At 43.9% G+C, this 20,388-nt stretch overlaps 1 protein-coding gene across 3 annotated transcripts in view; it reads right to left on the reverse strand.

Annotated features, from left to right (window-relative positions):
• MED12L (mediator complex subunit 12L) overlaps nt 1–20,388 on the reverse strand; it is a 1,012,447-nt gene that overhangs the window by 11,497 nt on the left and 980,562 nt on the right. For 2 of the 3 annotated variants that reach the window (XM_075340741.1, XM_075340739.1), the window contains one exon: nt 11,809–11,890. The exons of the other annotated variant lie outside the window; for it this stretch is intronic. In XM_075340741.1, coding sequence (XP_075196856.1) covers nt 11,809–11,890 — 82 coding nt within the window. The remainder of the gene's footprint in view (nt 1–11,808; nt 11,891–20,388) is intronic. 3 annotated transcript variants of the gene reach the window in all.

Raw genomic sequence — 20,388 nt, forward strand, 5'->3', positions numbered from 1 at the left:
TGTCACCAGCAAAGCACCCCCACACCATCACATCTCCTCCTCCATGCTTCATGGTGGTAACCGGGAATGTAGAGTCCATCCGTTCACCTTTTCTACAAAGACACGGTGGTTGGATCCAAAGATCTCAAATTTGGACTCATCAGACCAAAGCACAGATTTCCACTGGTCTAATGTCCATTCCTTGTGTTCTTTAGCCCAAACAAGTCTCTTGTGCTTGTTGTCTGTCCTTAGCAGTGGTTTCCTAGCAGCTATTTTACCATGAAGGCCTGCTGCACAAAGTCTCTTCTTAACCCCTTCACGACCGCGGGCAGTAAAATTACGTCCTATTTTAACGTGACTTAACGACCAGGGACGTAATTTTACTGCCTAAACTTCATTTGATTGCCGTGGCCATAGCAACGGCTTTCAAATGATGTCCCCTGCTGTTTCTTACAGCAGGGGACCTTTGCTTGACCCCAGGGGGGTGGCATCGCCACCCCCTATCGACGATCGATGTGATTGGCTGTTCAAATCTGAACCGCCAACCACATCGATCGCACTAATTTCGGCAAAAATAATGCCCGAATTAGTGCGATCCTGTGAGATCAAGCTATGAGATGCCGCAGCTGCTGCAGCATATCATAGGTGGACCTCAAACATGCCGCCCCCAGCCCCTGCAGCACTGATTGGAGCGATCGTGCTATGACGCGCAATCGCTCCAATCAGTGTGCAGTGGGGCGGTCTGATCTGCCGGTGGCCGCCCTCCCCAGGCCTGTACTGCTCTGGGGACCCTCCCCCAACATGGCTGCAGCGTGGAGTGGCTGGTACTTTTGGTACCACGCCACCGCTGCTGCCGCCGCAGACGCCGCCTCTGCTGTCACCGCGCCAGCTCCAAAGGTAAGTATTGTGCTCCGGCGATGGCCCCTGCGCGCTCCCGTGAAGGCCCCTGCGCGCTCCCGTGAAGGCCCCTGCCCGTGCCCCCCCAGATCTGCCCCCCTACGCCCCGATCTGCCCCCCTACGCCCCGATCTGCCCCCCGGCATCCCGATCTGCTCCCCACGCGATCTGCCTGCCTCCTCTGTCATCTGCTTCCAAGGTTCCTTCCTTCTGCCTTTGCTTCTCCGCCCCCTCTGCTCTCCCTCTAACCCCCCCCCATCTGCCCCCCCCCTCTCCCCATCCCCCCCCCCTGCCCCCCCCGACGTCCTCTTACCTGCCTTCACGGGTCGTCCGAGGTCTTCACTGGCCCGATCACATCTGCCTCCATCTGGGTCCTTCTGCTGATCTGTCCAACGTCCTGCCTGCTGCTGGTGTAAAGCTGTCTATCTCACTGCCTTCTTGTTCCTCTGCAACTCTTCTGGTCAGTGATCCTCTTGGTACTGTGAGTATAACTTTTTTTTTTTTTTTTTATTGTATCTTGTCCATTTTTACACTTCATCTGTCCGTGCGTCCCGCCAAGCGCTGATCAGGGATGCAGATAACGGATCTGCATCCGTGGTCAGTTTTTGGCATGACTTTTTTCCGTATTCGCGACGCTTTTTGTATCGCGTCCGTCCGTGCGTCCCGCCGAGCGCTGATCAGGGATGCAGATAACGGATCGGCATCCCTGCTCAATTTTTGGCGTGACTTTTTTCCGTATTCGCGACGCTTTTTGTATCGCGTCCGTCCGTGCGTCCCGCCGAGCGCTGATCAGGGATGCAGATAACGGATCGGCATCCCTGCTCAATTTTTGGCGTGACTTTTTTCCGTATTCGCGACAATTTTTGTATGGCATCCGTCCGTGCGTCCCGCCGAGCGCTGATCAGGGATGCAGATAACGGATCGGCATCCCTGCTCAATTTTTGGCGTGACTTTTTTCCGTATTCCCGACGCTTTTTGTATCGCATCCGTCCGTGCGTCCCGCCGAGCGCTGATCAGGGATGCAGATAACGGATCGGCATCCCTGCTCAATTTTTGGCGTGACTTTTTTCCGTATTCGCGACAATTTTTGTATGGCATCCGTCCGTGCGTCCCGCCGAGCGCTGATCAGGGATGCAGATAACGGATCGGCATCCCTGCTCAATTTTTGGCGTGACTTTTTTCCGTATTCCCGACGCTTTTTGTATCGCGTCCGACCGTGCGTCCCGCCGAGCGCTGATCAGGGATGCAGATAACGGATCGGCATCCCTGCTCAATTTTTGGCGTGACTTTTTTCCGTATTCGCGACAATTTTTGTATGGCATCCGTCTGTGCGTCCCGCCGAGCGCTGATCAGGGATGCACATAACATATCTGCATCCATGGTCAATTTTTGGCGTGACTTTTTTTTTTATGTATCCCCGACGCTTTTTTTATCGCATCCGACCGTGCGTCCTGCAGCGACCGATCAGTGCACTGCGTCTGTGCGTTTGAAAAGTCAAATGGCGCTCCTTCTCTTCTGAGCCCCGCCATGCGCCCAAACAATTACTTTCCACCACATATGAGGTATCTGCGTACTCAGGAGAAAATGCACAATACGTTTTATGGTGCATTTTTTCCTGATAGCCTTGTGAAAAAAAAAGCTACCTAGTTGAAGCAACCGTTTTGTGGTAAAAAAAATTTTTTTCTTTTCACGGCTCAACGCTATAAACTTCTGTGAAGCCCCCAGGTGTTCAAAGTGCTCACCAAACATCTAGAAAAATTATTTGAGGGCTCTAGTTTCCAAAATGGTGTCACTTGTGGGGGAGCTCCACTGTTTAGGCACCATAGGGGGTCTCCAAACGTGACATGGCGTCCGCTAATGATTCCAACCAATTTTGCTGTCAAATGGCGCTCCTTCTCTTCTGAGCCCCGCCATGCGCCCAAACAATTACTTTCCACCACATATGATGTATCTGCGTACTCAGGAGAAAATGCACAATACATTTTATGGTGCATTTTTTCCTGTTACCCTTGTGAAAAAAAAAGCTACCTAATTGAAGCAACCGTTTTGTGGTAAAAAATTTTTTTTTTCTTTTCACGGCTCAACGCTATAAACTTCTGTGAAGCCCCCAGGTGTTCAAAGTGCTCACCAAACATCTAGAAAAATTATTTGAGGGCTCTAGTTTCCAAAATGGGGTCACTTGTGGGGGAGCTCCATTGTTTAGGCACCTCAGGGGGTCTTCAAACCTGACATGGCGTCCGCTAATGAGTGCAGCTAATTTTGCATTTAAATGGCGCTCCTTGCCTTCCGAGCACTGCCGTGTGTCCAAACATTTGATTTCCACCACATATGAGGTATCTGCGTACTCAGGAGAAAATGGACAATACATTTTATGTTGCATTTTTTCCCGATACCCTTGTGAAAAAAAAAGCTACCTAGTTGAAGCAACAGTTTTGTGGTAAAAAAAATTTTTTTTTCTTTTCACGGCTCAACGTTATAAACTTCTGTGAAGCCCCCAGGTGTTCAAAGTGCTCATCAAACATCTAGAAAAAATATTTGAGGGCTCTAGTTTCCAAAATGGGGTCACTTGTGGGGGAGCTCCATTGTTTAGGCACCTCAGGGGGTCTTCAAACCCGACATGGCGTCCGCTAATTAGTGCAGCTAATTTTGCGTTCAAAAATTCAAATGGCGCTCCTTGCATTCCGAGCACTGCCGTGTGTCCAAACATTTGATTTCCACCACATATGAGGTATCTGCGTACTCAGGAGAAAATGGACAATATATTTTATGTTGCATTTTTTCCCAATACCCTTGTGAAAAAAAAAGCTACCTAGTTGAAGCAACAGTTTTGTGGTAAAAACAAATTTTTTTCTTTTCACGGCTCAACGTTATAAACTTCTGTGAAGCCCCCAGGTGTTCAAAGTGCTCATCAAACATCTAGAAAAAATATTTGAGGGCTCTAGTTTCCAAAATGGGGTCACTTGTGGGGGAGCTCCATTGTTTAGGCACCTCAGGGGGTCTTCAAACCCGACATGGCGTCCGCTAATTAGTGCAGCTAATTTTGCGTTCAAAAATTCAAATGGCGCTCCTTGCATTCCAAGCACTGCCGTGTGTCCAAACATTTGATTTCCACCACATATGAGGTATCTGCGTACTCAGGAGAAAATGGACAATATATTTTATGTTGCATTTTTTCCCAATACCCTTGTGAAAAAAAAAGCTACCTAGTTGAAGCAACAGTTTTGTGGTAAAAAAAAATTTTTTTCTTTTCACGGCTCAACGTTATAAACTTCTGTGAAGCCCCCAGGTGTTCAAAGTGCTCATCAAACATCTAGAAAAAATATTTGAGGGCTCTAGTTTCCAAAATGGGGTCACTTGTGGGGGAGCTCCATTGTTTAGGCACCTCAGGGGGTCTTCAAACCCGACATGGCGTCCGCTAATGAGTGCAGCTAATTTTGCGTTCAAAAATTCAAATGGCGCTCCTTCCCTTCCGAGCTCCGCTGTGCACCCAAACAATTGATTTTTACCACATATGGGGTATCGGCGTACTCAGGAGAAAATGCACAATAAATTGTAGGGTGCACTTTCTCTTTTCTCCCTTGTGAAAATGAAAATTTTATGGCTAAAGTAACATTTTTGTGTTAAAAAGTAAAATTTTCATTTTTTCCTTCCACATTGCTTTGGTTCCTGTGAAGCACCTAAAGGGTTAATAAACTTTTTGGATGTGGTTTTGAGCAGAGTGAGGGGTGCAGTTTTTAGAATGGGGTCACTTTTGGGTATTTTCTGTCACCTCGGTCTCTCAAAGTCACCTCAAATGTGATGTGGTCCCTAAAAAAAATTATTTTCTAAATTTTGTTGGAAAAATGAGAAATTGCTGATGAACTTTGACCCCTTCTAACTTCCTAACGAAAAAAAAATTTGTTTCGAAAATTGCGCTGATGTAAAGTAGACAAGTGGGAAATGTTATTTAGTAACTATTTTGTGTGACATATTTCTCAGATTTATGGGCATAAATTTTCAAAGTTTGAAAATTGCGAAATTTTCAAAATTTTCGCCAAATTTCCTAAATTTTCACAAATAAACGCAAAAAATATCGGCCTAAATTTACCACTGACATGAAGTACAATATGTCACGAAAAAACAATCTCAGAATCGCCAGGATCCGTTGAAGCGTTCCAGAGTTATAACCTGTCAAAGTGACACTGGTCAGAATTGCAAAAAATGGCCCGGTCATTAGGGTGTTTTAGTGGCCGGGGGTGAAGGGGTTAACAGTTGTTCTAGAGATGAGAAGGTGTGTCCAAACTTTTAGTCTGTACTGTATATATATATAAAAACCCTCGTCATTCCTGCATTTAATAAAAAACTACTAACATTGATAAAGTTCTACATTTTATTCAACTCCTTGTAGAATAAAAATCTGTTCTTGCAAATATTGGCCAAAAAACTGATAAAATCATGCATATACACTGAACCGATATTTAATAACTGTAATTTTCACATAATTTTGCACCAACACTCTCTAGGCTGTTCCGATATTGCCAGCTGTTTATCCACATGTGCAATCTGAAATGTATGAATTTGGGAAATGTCAGGTGTTATGACATAGATAAGAGTTATTTCATCAGACTTTGCTATAGTATATTGAGAAAGTATAGAAGTAGGAATGATAAATGAAGGCTGTTGCTAGTCAGGAATATCCCCATATGCTGTAACAGACATATTTTTTCACTTTTTTAGCAATTAGACAGATCTTTGTTCATTCACATTTTTCTAGATGTAACAGAAACCTTCACCCAATGGAAAGTTTCCATGAACTCTATGTTTTTGCCAAAATACACAAAATCAGGAATCTCAAGACAAACCGTGTGTCCTAGTTTTAGAAAAAGACACTTAATATGCTCTACAATAGCAAAACGTGAAACAAAGCTGAACTGTGAAATATATGAATTAACTACATATTTATGTCAAATAAACATTTCCCTAAAGGGAACCTGTCAGGTGCAATATGCACTCAGAACCACGAGCAGTTCTGGGTGCATATTTCTAATCCTTGCCTAACCGTCCCTGTATCTAGTAGCATAGATAAAGGGATCTTTAGAAAAAGTATTTTTAAAGATCCTTTATGATATGCTAATGAGTGCAGGGATTAGTCGCAAGGGGGTTAGTTCCTGCGCTCATTGCACCCTCTTAGCATGTTAGCACGCCCCTGTGGGTGTGCTAACATGCTATTCAAAGGTCATTGCCTTGCATCATCTACAGTGATGTGCGTACGTGTGCCCGCTGTCACCACTGATCAGAATGACTGACACTTCTAGTCATGTGCACTATGAAGCCAGTTGTATGCGTACCGGCTTCAGAGAGGTCTAGTGCGCATGATTGGAAGTGTCGGGGACTTCTGATCAAAAGTAGTGACCCTAAACCCAGCATTTTGAAGCGGTGGCAGCTGACATAGGTACGCGTGTCACAGCTGATGACGCTGGGCAATGGGCATTGATTAGCATGTTAGCACGTCCCTGTGCTGATAGGGCAGAATGAGCACGGGAACTATCACTCTTGTAACTTGTCCCTGCGCTCATTAGTATATGATAAAAGATCTTTAGAAATACTTTTTTTTATAAAGATCCCTTTATCTATGCTACTATAGCTGGGACTGCTAGGCAGGGATAAGAAATATGCACCCAGAACTGCTCGTGTTTTTGGGGGCATATTGTACCTTACAGGTTCCCTTTAACGCTGGTAGACAAAAGTGCAGTTGAATTCAAGAGTCTAATTCTACTTTTTGAAGTTGTTTACTCATGAGCCAAAGAGAAAATGTTGCGGAAAATGTAACACTATCAGATGAATTTCCCATCTCTTTGCTACAGAAAAAAAACTCTTATGTGTAATATCAAATATCCCAAAATTTACTAGCATTGGGAGAAGTGCTGCTCAAATATTTTGGCAGCAAGAGCTATCCAAAAGAACTAAAGAAGAAGAGTGATTTCACCTTACAACGTAGATATAATGCATACTAAATATTCAGCTTATGAAAATAAATATCAACATAATGGAATGGTCCAACCAAAAGAAAATACTACTATCCAAATATTACTGGGATGGCCTAAGGATATTTTCAGATTGCAATAATATGACAGCAATTCAATATCTATAAGACAGCTACTTTACAAGGTGTATATGATGATATACACTAACTAAAATGCAAAAGGGTAACAATATTTTGAACTTTTGAATTTCTGGCTATATATCTTACCATTCACTACAGCTTCAAACGTGAGACTGCCTTTATTTTATAGATAATCATTTTGACTATCTCATACATACATTTGACTTGTAACTATTTAGCATATGATTAGTTATGCAGATTCTTGTCATGTCACTCCATTGCTACTGTTTTTCTCCTGGTAGTAGAAAATCTTTTTATTCCTGTGTATTACAAATTACAAACTGCTCTCACATTCCCAAATAACTCAGAGTGTTATTAGCTTGATTTCCAAGAGAAAGGTCACTGGTTCCAATCGAGGAGCAGCCATGAAGAAGATTTCCCAAGAAAAGATAAACAACATCATGCAGTGCATCGATAGCGATATCTCGGTCAAGAAAATTGTCAAACTGCATCATGTGAGTGCCAATACAGCTGAAAGAATATGAAATGGAGTCTGTCCATCCATTCAAAAGCCAAGAGGTGGACGTATAGGTAAATATTGTAGTCAACAAGTCAGCTGATCACAAGGTCTATCAGTTTTGGCGCGGCAAACATGACAATGTAAGTGGCTCGTATGTTCATAATATTGAGATCACAGATGTCCATGCAAGGACCATGTGATGCACATTACAGAAATCTGAAATGGTGGCCCAAGAAAAGGTGAATAAACCTCAAATTCAAAATTGTCATAAAAAGCATCAGCTCGAGTTTTCAAAAAAGTATGAAAAATGGACAGTAGAAGATTGGAAACGGGTGATTAGAAGCAATGAGAATAAAGACAATAGACTAGGGTCTCATGGGTGTAAATGGATCTGGAAGAAACAAGGGGCAAGAAATTGAAGGAACTGTAAAGTTCGGTGGAGAAAGCCTGATGATATGGGGGTGTTTCACAGATAAAGGCGTTAGATACTTAACCAGAATCAATGATGGTCTCAATGCTGAGCTATATGTGACTATCCTACAAGATGAGTTACTTTGTACACTCGAATACTATGGGTATGAAAAGGGCGACATAGTGTTCCAGAAGGACAATAAACATGCATACGTCGAGACTGGTGAAAAAATGACTCAATGACAATGAAGTAGAGGTGCTGGAATGGCCCCTGCAGTCTTCAGACCTCAACCCAACCAAACACTTCCACTTGGGTAGAATTGAAGAAAATGATGTATACATACCCAAGTGAGTTGATCAGTATGCACCAACATTGGGAAAGTGTTGACAAGACCTGGGATCAGATTTTGGTCAAGACATGCTTGAATATGATCGACAGCATGCCCAGAAGGATTCAAACAGTGTTGAAAGCCAAAGGTGGATTTACAAATTACTAACAAAATAATTAAAATTAAAATTCAGACCCTTAAGAGCAAAATAGCAACAATGCAGTGACATGTCAAAAATCTGCATAACTAATAATATGCTAAATAGTTGAAAGTCAAATTGATGTATAAAATAGCCAAGTTTATTGTCTATAAAATTAGGGTAGTCTCAAATTTGAAGCTATAGTGGATGGTGAGATCCACCTGAAAGTCACATGTTCAAAACATTGTTACCCTTTTGCTCGTCAGTGTAAGTTTGGTTAAGTAGAGCACCAGGATGTCTGGGCATTGAAACCTGCTTAAAGGTATGCACACAGCATCTTTTTCAGGCTGATTGCTGCAGATCAGCCTTAAAAAGACAGAGTAGAGTGGATTCAAGAAGAATAGAAAATTATAGAGGAAATCTCAAACAGAAACTTACATTTTTGAAAGAGGGAGGACCAGGACCCTAAAATATTGCGCAGTTGGATACACTATCATATGCCCCCAACAATGTCTCCACGTAGATGCTACAATTTTATTCATATATGCACTTTATCCTGGGATCACATTGTGTATGACTGTATGCATCTATGCTGAAATGTTATACACTTTAACAGGTTTTGAATATATTTGGCAATAAGCAAGCAACTTAAAGAAAATATTGTAAGTGTCATACTTTCCATTTGCAACTCCCTTATATTTTCAATTCCGTTTGAATTCATTTCAGCTTACATTTTTAAATAAGGCAACATACATCAAAAACTGTAGTGCCCAATTAGCCATTGATGTCATGTGACTCATTGCTGTTACAAGTGTTACAAGGTCCCTGGTGTGAATGGGGAGTAGGTGTGTTAAATTTAGTGTTATCGTTCACACACTCACTCATACTGATCACTGGAAGTTCAACATGGCACCTCATGGTAAAGAATTCTTTGAGGTTCTGAAAAAAGAATTATTGATCTACATAAGATGGCCTGGTCTATAAGAAGATTGCCAACACCCTGACACTGAGCTGCAGCACGGTGGCCAAGACCAGACAGTGTTTATCAAGACATGGTCCACTCAGAACAGGCCTCGCCATGGTGGACCAAAAAAAGATGAGTGCACGTGCTGAGTGTCATATCCAAAGATTGTATTTTCAAAACATACATATGAGTGCTGCCAGCATTGCTGCAGAGGTTACAGGGGTGGAGGGTCAGCCTGTCAGTACTCTGATTATATGGCACACAGTGCATCTCATTGCTTTGCATGGCTGGTGTCCCAAAGGAAGCCTCATCTAAAGATGATGTACAAGAAAGCCCCCAAAAAGTTTGCTGAAGACAAGCAGAGTAAGAAAATGGATTATTGGAACCATGTCCTGTGGTCTGATGAGAGCAAGATAAACTTATTTAATTCAGATTGTGTCAGTGTGTGTAGCTGTAACCAGGTGAGGAGTACAAAGACAAGTATGTCTTACCTACAGTTAAGCATGGGGGTGGGAGTGTCATGGTTTGGGGTTGCAGGAGAGCTGCTGGCTGTGGGAAGCTACAGTTCATTGATGGAACTATGAATATCAACATGTACTGTGACATACTGAAGCAGATCATAATCCTTCCCTTTCATATACTGCGCCACAGGGCAGTATTATAACATGATAACGACTCAAAACACACCTCCAAGATTACCACTGCCTTGCTAAAGAAATTGAGGGTAAAGGTTCTGGCCTGACCAAGCATGTCTCCAGACCTAAACCTTATTGAACACATTGAACATTTGTGGGGCCTCCTTAAATGGAAGATGTAGGAGCGCAAGGTCTCTAACATCCACCATCTCAATGATGTCATGATGGAAGATGGAAGAGGATTCCACCGGGAACCTGTTTAGCTCTAGTGAACTCCATGCAGTTATTCATAAGGCAGTGCTTGAAAATAATAGTGGCCACACACAAAATTGGCACTTTGAACAAAATTTGGCCATTTTTACTTACGTGTTTACTCACTTTTGTTGGCAGTGGTTTAGACATTAATGGTTGTGTGTTGAGTTCTTTAGAGGGCACATTAAATTGACACTGTTATACAAACTGTACACTGACTACTTTGCATTTAATTAAAGTGTCATATATTCATGGTTATCCCATGAAAATATATAATAAAATATTTACAAAAATATGAGGGCAACTTCTGCATGGAGTTTGTATTTCCTCCCTGTGTTTGCATGAGTTTCTAATGGGAGCTATGTTTTTTTCCCACACCAGAAATATACTAAGAGGTTAATTTGCTCCTATGAATCTGGCCCTAGTGTGTTTTTGTGTATACAGAACCAAAAAGCAGATTGCGAATCCTATAGTGCATGATGATAATCTGTGGACAAGCGCTGCTCAATGTTCTGGTGTTGTAAAAAGCATAAGAAAAAAAACGGATAAATTCACTATTAGGGTTTGCTGACACGAATGTATAACATGGCCGAGTGCTATTTCATGTGTTATCAGATAGCACTTGCTCCAATGCTATACTATTGAGCTGTGCCGAGTAGCGCTTTTTTTCTTATGCCGATTCGGCATGAGAAATAAAGCACTGCATGCTGAAATTGCAGCATATATTAAACAGTGTGAACCCATACAAGTCTATGAGTGATGTCATGTGAATGCAGTCCGATATACACCAACACAGACAATGGGGAAAATGGAGAAATTAATCTCTCCATCTTCTCCGTACATGTGCTCCGATTCTCAATTGTGAGTGTATCGGAGCACAGTAAACTGACACTCGCAGCAGAGTTTGAGCCAAATCTCATTAAGATGATAGGGCCGAATTGCTTGTATAACAGAATCTATGGCTGTGTGAGTGAGCTCTAACTATAGGGGGCTTTACACGCAACGACATCGCTAACAAGATGTCGTTGGGGTCACAGAATTCGTGACGCACATCCGGCCTCGTTAGCGATGTCGCTGTGTGTGAAACGCACAAACGACCGTTAACGATCAAAATTACTCACCTAATTGTTGATCGTTGACATGTCGCTCTAATCACAAATGCTGTTGCTGTTGCAGGACGCAGGTTGTTCGTCGTTCCTGTGGCAGCACATATCGCTATGTGTGACACCGCAGGAACGAGGAACATCACCGTGCCTGCGGCTGCTCGCAATGAGGAAGGAAGGAGGTGGGCGGGATGTTCGGCCCGCTCATCTCCGTCCCTCCGCTTTTATTGGGTGGCCGCTTAGTGACGCCGCTGTGATGCTGAACGAACCTCCCCCATTAGAAAGGAGGTGGTTTGCCGGCCACAGCGACGTCGCTAGGCAGGTAAGTAGTGTGACGGGTCCGAGCGATGTTGTGCGCCACGGGCAGCGATTTGCCCGTGATGCACAACCAAAGGAGGGCGGGTGCTTTCACCAGCGACATCGATAGCGATGTCGCTGTGTGTAAAGTGGCCTTATGTGAATTATTCTGGAATAGATACAAAATATTGATGTACTCACTTGAAAGCTGCTTTTGTAGTTGCCTGACTAAGGCTGCAGTTTGCTGCTGTTGTGGAGTCTGCTGTAAACCTTGTCTTGGGAACTGAAAAACATATTTACCAAAATATATATCTATTTAATGTAAAGTATAAGATTTGATATTTGTATTATTACTTTCTTATGAACCATAAGCAAAGACAGAAAATTAAATGAAATGAATATTATATAGTCATATGTAAAATTGACACAAATAAAAGAGCACAAAATGAATGTGTTTAGTTCAAAAGGATATACAGTATGTTATTAGTGTAAATGTATAATCAAGGAATAGTCACTTCTCCTCAAATATAATGATAGGTGAAGCCGGCCTGTAAAAATCCAGATCCGCGCTGGTTCCCTAGTACCCGTGCACCGATCCTGGGCCCGGAGTTCTCAGGGAACTCCAGGTAACTATCAGGATATGGCCACCTGGGTAATTAACAAAAAATAAAGGACAAAGAACAAAAGTAAGAATAAAGCAAGCGCGTTATACTTACCAGTCTCCGCACTGCTATAACATGGCTTCCGGGGCCTCTCATTGTCCCTCATGTATATGCACTGCATGGCATAAAGCTTGTTGATTGGCTGCACTGCAGCCTTTCAACAAACTTTATTTACATACAAACATAACCCGAACCCTGAACTCAGGCAAGGAATTTTTTTTAAAAGTCGGTGTTTGAATCCGAGCCCAAGAAACCCAGTGTCTGATAAGAATCCTGAGCTTTACTGTTTGGGTTTCCTCATCCCTAGTCATAACGCTAGGAAATGAGCTATACACATATTTTGATTTAGCAAGTCATGAGTGTTTATGTGGGAAGTTACTGAAAAGATTTAATTAGTAGTGATGAGCAAATACGAGAATATCCAGGTTTGGGCTATTCGTATTGAACACCTTGTATTATTCCAGTATTCATCACAAATAACAAACCTAATGCAAGTCAATGGGAACCTAAGTATTGACTTGCATTAGGTTTGTTATTTGTGACAAATACTGAAATAGTACTAGGTATTCAGTACGAATATCCCGAACCTGCATATTTTAGTATATATTGAGCATTTTTACTTTGTACTGTTTCCTTTCAATAAGTCAAGTTGTGTGCTGGAAACCCCCTTTAAGTCAGTAAGCTGCTGCTGAATTTTATGGTGAAATTCAGATGATAAATAAACCTAAAATTCTGTGTGTAACATGTGGATTTGATGAGGATTCTGAGCAGATTTTCAGGACAGATCCACTAAGTACCGTATATTTTACTCTGTGTTTGAACTTGACTGCTAAAGACATTAAATCTGTACAAAAGAAACATGGACAGAAAACAAGTCTGGAATATTCTTTTGCTCAAGGGAAACTGCAGGTAAAGTAGTATTGTCAGATGTAACATGAAATTTTCAACACATAACGGAAGGTAAAGATCTATAGCCACCTTCAACTAAAACAACCTAAACGTCCTTGTCACAAAAACAATGGGGCACATTCCTAATAACTATATAGTAGTTAGATGGTGCAAACTTAGACCAGGTAGTTTTCACCATCTAACTAGCTCCTGTCCTAGCGCCAGCCAAACATACATCCTCACAGGGGCCACAGCGCAGGAGCGCCAGCTTTATAGATCTCCACAGGATCTCTACCGTAGGAGCACCACTCACACAGACCCTGGAGCTTCCACACAGGCGCCATCTACAGGCACTACATATAACCCACAGGGCTCACATGCGATTCGTGATCAAGACTGTTAAGGTTGAGATGTTGAATGTCGCGCACACAAGTGCCTGAATCTGAATTTTTGCAAATAAACATTTTTTTCACTTCCACAATTGAAATACGAGTGTGACCAAGTGAGTGCATGCCATTTTTTCAGAAGAAATTTATCAAAGTGGCACAAGTTGTGTGATAGATTTGGCCCACCTAGCTACCATGTTTCCCCAAAAATAAGACAGTGTCTTATATTATTTTGGGCTCCAAAAGATGTGCTAGGGCTTATTTTATATTGGGGTCAGTGAATGGGTCTCCCGGTAATGAAAAAAAATCCCACCCCTCTAAAGACATCAGTGATTGGAACTTGTATTTATGAAATAATCAATATTCACCCCCTTCCCCCACTCACTCCTCTGCTGGCATCATTGATTAGAACTTGTTTTAATAAAATAATGAAAATTCATCCCCTTCACCCACCCCTGTGCGTGGCATCAGTGATACACTCAGTCTGTCATATTACTGACCAAGGATAGCAGGACAATGCTCGCACTGACCATGGCATCTCCCGACGCACAGATATCATGATGGTTCCATCTTTACCCCCTTCCCCTTTTGTATTTATGGCAGCTGATTCTGACAGACGGACAGAAAATGATGAGGGCTTAAGCAGCTGGAATGCATAGTCTAAGACTGCTTCTACTGCCAGTGTTTATACTGCTCTGGACTTTAAGAATTTATGGAATAACAGATATTTTCTACTTACTCCTGGATGCCTGTCCTTCACTGGATTTTTTTTCCTTGTACTGATTATACAAATCATATTAGCACCGATCAAGGTACTGGTACTGCTTGTTAAAATAACTTTTAATCCATAAGCTAGGTGCACTGATAAACTGCCTCAATTTGCATCTTTGTGAATGCCCTACTGAGCAATGGAAAGCACTTACCCCTAGAACAAACGTTGCCCCATGTGAGTTTGTGTGTGCGTGTCCGTGTGCGCGCATAAGCACTGATAATGGCTTTGTCAGCCATGTGCGCACACAGCGGATGTGCACATTCTCTGTTCTGGTTACTCTCTACTGATGTCACTCGTGCACAAGGAAATGTATGTGTACCGCCCCGGTGATAGTCGGACTGCTCGGATCCGGGATCGTGGCTCGAGGGGGTCCAGACCTGGCTTGGCAGACACTTTGATCCATATAAAGGGGGGTATTTACAGGGGATAAGTTTGTGACACCACCTGCAGGTTACGGTAATGGGAGTACCGCCACTGCTGGAAGGAATATGGGGGCAGATGGTGTTAAGCAGCCAGATGTCAGTCCCTCCGCAGGTAGGGAAAGCCCCGGGCTCAGGGTGTTGGTATTTATTTGGGAAAGCAGGGTGCAGGGGACCAGGGTACTCACTGTGGGTAGTCGTGGTGCTGGATAAAGTTTATAAAGGAAACACACACACACTGTAGGTAAACCAAAGTCTCTATGTACAGCTGCCACTGCCGGGAGCCCATCCAAGTACCCGGTCCCACCAATGTCACTTAGTGATCCAAAGCCTGTCTCTGTGCACAATTTATGGTCCTTTGGTGGTCCCCATGGCTTAAAGCTGTTGGGGGCCCTGCTCACTATGTGTAGTGTGGCTGTGCTCTTGAGAGTTGGCACGTGTGACTTTAGTGGGTTACTGTGTCTAGATACACCCCTGTCCCCCTTGTTGTCCTGATGCCCTCAACCTCTGAGCTCGTAGGGAAGTCCTTGGAGATCCTCTCCCTGTCAGGTGAATTGTCAGGACGTTGAATTGGCTCCTGACCTAGTGTCCTGTACCCAGTCGTGCTCAGTACCGGTCAGTTCTTTTGGGTCTTCTGGTGCCGTCAGTCCTCCAAGACTACGTCCGTCACACACTTCTCCAATGTCACTGCTACCGATCCCCGACTCCTCTGGACCCAGATCACTGCTTGCGACCCCAACAGTGTCCCTAGCTCCCCAGGAGCTCACTCTCCAGCTCCTCTCTCTTTGGAGCCTACTTCTCTTCTCTCTCCCTCTCAGTCTTCTCAGCCCCCCAGTGGTTGGCCCATTTCCAGTCAGTCCAAGCCCCCTGGTATGTCTGGCAGTGACTGCTGTAAGGTGATTGGGTTTTGTAGTGCAGATGGGAGTGACATTGGTTTCTTGGGTACCTGGAACCAGGAACCATGGGGGGTAGGCCCTGCACCCTGGGTATGGATGCAGTACCCTGTGGCACCCTGATGTATTCAGGGGCACCACATATGTAGCGAGCGGTGTCTACAGAGAGCCAGGTAAGACACCTTTGACACATCAGTTTTTTGCCATCAGTTACAATCAATTGGCTCGACGGATTGACGGATCCATCGCAGATTGTGGAAAAACTGATGCGACGGATCCATTGAAAAAAACGGATTTGTCGCATCAGTTTTTTCAGCCCAACAGTGTTTTTACACCCCGTTTGAGGATGTTCAGTTAAAGAAAATTGAATCCATCGTCGTTGATGGATTATGTAATCCTTTGTTCCAATGGATGTCCAATCCAATGCATGTAAAGCGCTGTGGAATTAATAGAGCTATATAAATTAATAAAATTATTATTATTATTATTATTATTATTATTATCCTTTTGACGGATTACGATGGATCCTGCTTCCATCATACCAAACGACGGACGGTGACGGATCCGTCGCTGTCAGTTTTTTCGATGTAGACAAAAAATGTTACTTTGTACGTTGTCTCCGTCAGATGGACAAACAATTTTTGACGGATGAAACATGAGGTCATCTGTCGCAATCCGTCGGTAATACAAGTCTATGAGAAAAAAGCGGATCCAGCGGCATCAGTCGCCGGATCCGTTTTTTTCAAAATTCAATGGATTGTGGCTGATGGCAAAAACTGATGTATGAAAGGGGCCTTAGAGAACATGGCCAGGCTCAACTATAGCATGTATGAAGGTTGTTGGCACAGCCTGTATCAGTGCGCATGCGTAAATTCACAAGGCAGCTTTCTCTCTAGGAGCGAGCCCTGTCCATCACAAGCTAGGGCAGGCCTAAAACACAAATTGATGGAGCGTAACCGCTCATGACCGTGCACCATTAGACCTTCTCATTTGCATATGGATTAAAAGTTATTTTCAGAAGCACTGTCCTAGTAACATATACAGTGCTAGTATAGTTGTGAAATTATTTTTATAGTAGTGAAGTCCCCTATATCACTGTTTATGTAGTCTAATAGGCATTTCTGAATTGACAGAATCCCTTTGATGACTATTATTCTGTTGATTAACTGGCAAACATCAATAATACATTTGGTTCAAATTATATCTAAATCTAAACATAAATGTAAAATGAAAGTGTTAAATCTGTGCTATCATCTGAGACATCACTAGTAATAATACTCAGAGTGTTATGGTCACTTTCACACTGCGTTCCTCTCCCCATTCAGTGGTTCTATTGAGGCTTCCATCCAAATCCCACACAAAACGGGTTTCGGATGTATGCGCCGACGGGGTAACTGACTAAAATGCTGCCGATAGAGTCACCATGTGGTCTGTTGTGCACCCTTTTTTGTAGTATGCGCCTTTTGAGGCGGACACCTAGACGTAGTAGACTGTTTCTGGGTGTCTGCCTCCAGCAGGTGCAGCAGGTATATACTCCCGAAAATAGTGCACGACAGAGCACACGGTGACTCCTTTTGCACCATTATAGTCAGTTGCCCTGTCGGCAAATACGTCTGAAAGCCGTTTTGCGGAGGGTTGGGACGGAAGCCTTGATGGGACTATTGAACGGGGAGTGGTACACAGTGTGAAAGGAGCCTTAATGGGAACCTGTCAGGTGCAATATGCACCCAGAACCACGAGCAGTTCTTGGTGCATATTGCTAATCCCTGCCTAACTGTCCCTGCATCTGGTAGCATAAAGAAATTTTTAGAAAAAGCATTTCTAAAGATATTTGATATTATGCTAATGAGCACAGGGACTAGTCGTAAGGGTGTTACTTTCCTAGACTAGTCCACCCTCTTAGCTTGTTAGTACACCCACAGGGGCGTGCTAACATGCTATTCAATGCAGTGTCACCAACGGTGATGTGTGTACCTGTGTCCGCGGTGAACACTAAGTTGAATACCCTGCACTTCCGGTCATGTGCAGTATGAAGTCGGATATACGCGTCCCAGCTTCAGACAGGTCTAGTGTATATGGGCAGAAGTGTGGGACATTCAGCTCATCATTCATCGCGGACACAGGTATGTGCATCACCGCTGGTGATGCTGCATTGAATAGCATATGTTAGCACGCCCCTATGGGTGTACTAACATGCTAAGAAGTCGGGGGATGTGAAGCCCTTGCGACTAGTCCCTGGCCTCATTAGCATATACAAGATTTTTAGAAATCTGTTTTCTAAAGATTTCTTTATCTATGCTAGTGTATACAGGGACTGATAGGCAAGGATTAACTATATGCATCCAGAACTGCTCGTGGTACCGGGTTCATATTGCACGTGACAGGTTCCTTTAACCCCTTAACGACCCTTGACGTACTGGGTACGTCATGGTGACATGGTGCTAAACGACCCATGACGTACCCAGTACGTCATGGCGAGATCGCGGTCCCGGAGCCCCGGGGAGTCCAATTTGTTTAATTAAACAGTTGATTCGGGAAGGAGGGGACCTCTGCCTGACCTCAGGAGGGGTGGTGCCTCCTCCCCGAACCTACAGAGGCTGTGATTGGCTGACGAACGCCGCTCAGCCAATTACAGTCACTGTAATGTTCCAGCCATTGAAAATGGCTGGAACATTGAAATCCAGCCCTGATCAGTGCTGCTGTAGCACTGGCCATTGGCTGGAGCTGGGTGATCGGTGCTTCACCTGCCCCCAGCTCTAATTGGAGAGACCGGTCTTGTGACCGATCTCTCCAATCACCGTGGATCTGGTGCCGGTGACCTGTGTCTGTCCCTGAAAGCCGAGGAGAGCGGTCTCTGCGGGTGCCCATCGGTAAGTTGCTGCCCCCGCCGCCTGCCCCTGTCCCTGATCACCCTGCGAGCCCCGCCACTGTCTCCTATCGCCCCGCCCGCCACCGCCAGCCCCGCCAGCCCCACCGCTGTCTCCGATCGCCCCGCCAGCCCCACCGCTGTCTCCGATCGTCCCGCCCGCCACTGCCAGCCCCGCCACTGTCTCTGATCGCCCCGCCCACCAGCGCCAGCCCCGCCGCTGTCCATTTCCCATCATCCATCCGCTGCGCCCTTTCCCATCCTCTGCTTCTCCTCCATCCGCTGCGCCCTTTCCCATCTTCCATCTGCTGCGCCCTTTCTCATCTGCCGCCCCGCCCTCTCGCATCGCATTATCCAGCCCAGTTGCTCGCTTCCAGACTGGAGTGGATGATGCGAAGCGAGACTCGTGCATTGCTCTCACGTTTGGCACTGGTCTTAGTTGCAGGCGCTCATATTTTTTTGTATTCTTTTTTTTTTTTTTACTATTTGCATTTTTTATTTCGCCAAACTAAGTTTTTTGTATGGGGGGGGGCCTAGTTTCCAAAATGGGATCACATGTGGGGGAGCTCCATTGTTTAGGCACCTCAGGGGGTCTCCAAATGTAACATGGCGTCTGCTAATAATTCCAATCAATTTTACTGTGCAATGGCGCTCCTTCTCTTCTGAGCCCCGCCGTACGCCCAAACAATTGATTTCCACCACATATGAGGTACCTGTGTACTCAGGAGAAAATGCACAATACTATTTATGGTGCATTTTTTCCTGATCCCCTTGTGAAAAAAAAGCTACCTGTTTGAAAAAACAATTTTGTGGTAAAAAAAAGAATAAAATATTTTCACGGCTGAACATTACAAACGTTTGTGAAGCTTCCAGGGATTCAAAGTGCTCACTAAACAGCTAGATAAATTCCATGAGGGGTCTAGTTTCCAAAAACAGTTTTGTGGTAAAAAAAGTTTTTTTCTTTTCACGGCTCAACGTTATAAACTTCTGTGAAGCCCCCAGGGGTTCAAAGTGCACATCAAACATCTAGAAAAATTATTTGAGGGCTCTAGTTTCCAAAATGGGGTCAATTGTGGGGAAGCTCCATTGTTTAGGCACCTCAGGGGGGTCTCCAAACGCAACATCGCGTCCGCTAATAATTCCAACCAATTTTGCTGTGAAATGGCGCTCCTTGCCTTCCGAGTCCTGCTGTGTGCCCAAACATTTGATTTCCACCACATATGGGGTATCTGTGTACTCAGGAGAAAATGCACTATACATTTTATGGTGCATTTTTTCCTGATATCCTTGTGATAAAAAAAGCTACCTGGTTGAAGCAACAGTTTTGTGGTAAAAAAAAAATGTTTTTCTTTTCACGGCTCAACGTTATAAACTTCTGTGAAGCCCCCAGGGGTTCAAAGTGCACATCAAACATCTAGAAAAATTATTTGAGGGCTCTAGTTTCCAAAATGGGGTCACTTATGGGGGAGCTCCATTGTTTAGGCACCTCAGGGAGTCTTCAAACCCGACATGGCGTCCGCTAATGAGTGCAGCTAATTTTGCACTCAAAAATTCAAATGGCGCTCCTTGCCTTCCGAGTCCTGCCGTGTGCCCAAACATTTGATTTCCACCACATATGGGGTATCTGCGTACTCAGGAGAAAATGCACAATACATTTTATGGTGCATTTTTTCCTGATACCCTTGTGATAAAAAAAAGCTACCTGGTTGAATCAACAGTTTTGTGGTAAAAAAAAATTTTTTCTTTTCACGGCTCAACGTTATAAACTTCTGTGAAGCCCCCAGGGGTTCAAAGTGCACATCAAACATCTAGAAAAATTATTTGAGGGCTCTAGTTTCCAAAATGGGGTCACTTATGGGGAAGCTCCATTGTTTAGCACCTCAGGGAGTCTTCAA

This window comes from Anomaloglossus baeobatrachus, chromosome 3, assembly GCF_048569485.1.
Source record: "Anomaloglossus baeobatrachus isolate aAnoBae1 chromosome 3, aAnoBae1.hap1, whole genome shotgun sequence".
In the NCBI taxonomy this organism is placed as follows: Eukaryota; Metazoa; Chordata; class Amphibia; order Anura; family Aromobatidae; genus Anomaloglossus; species Anomaloglossus baeobatrachus.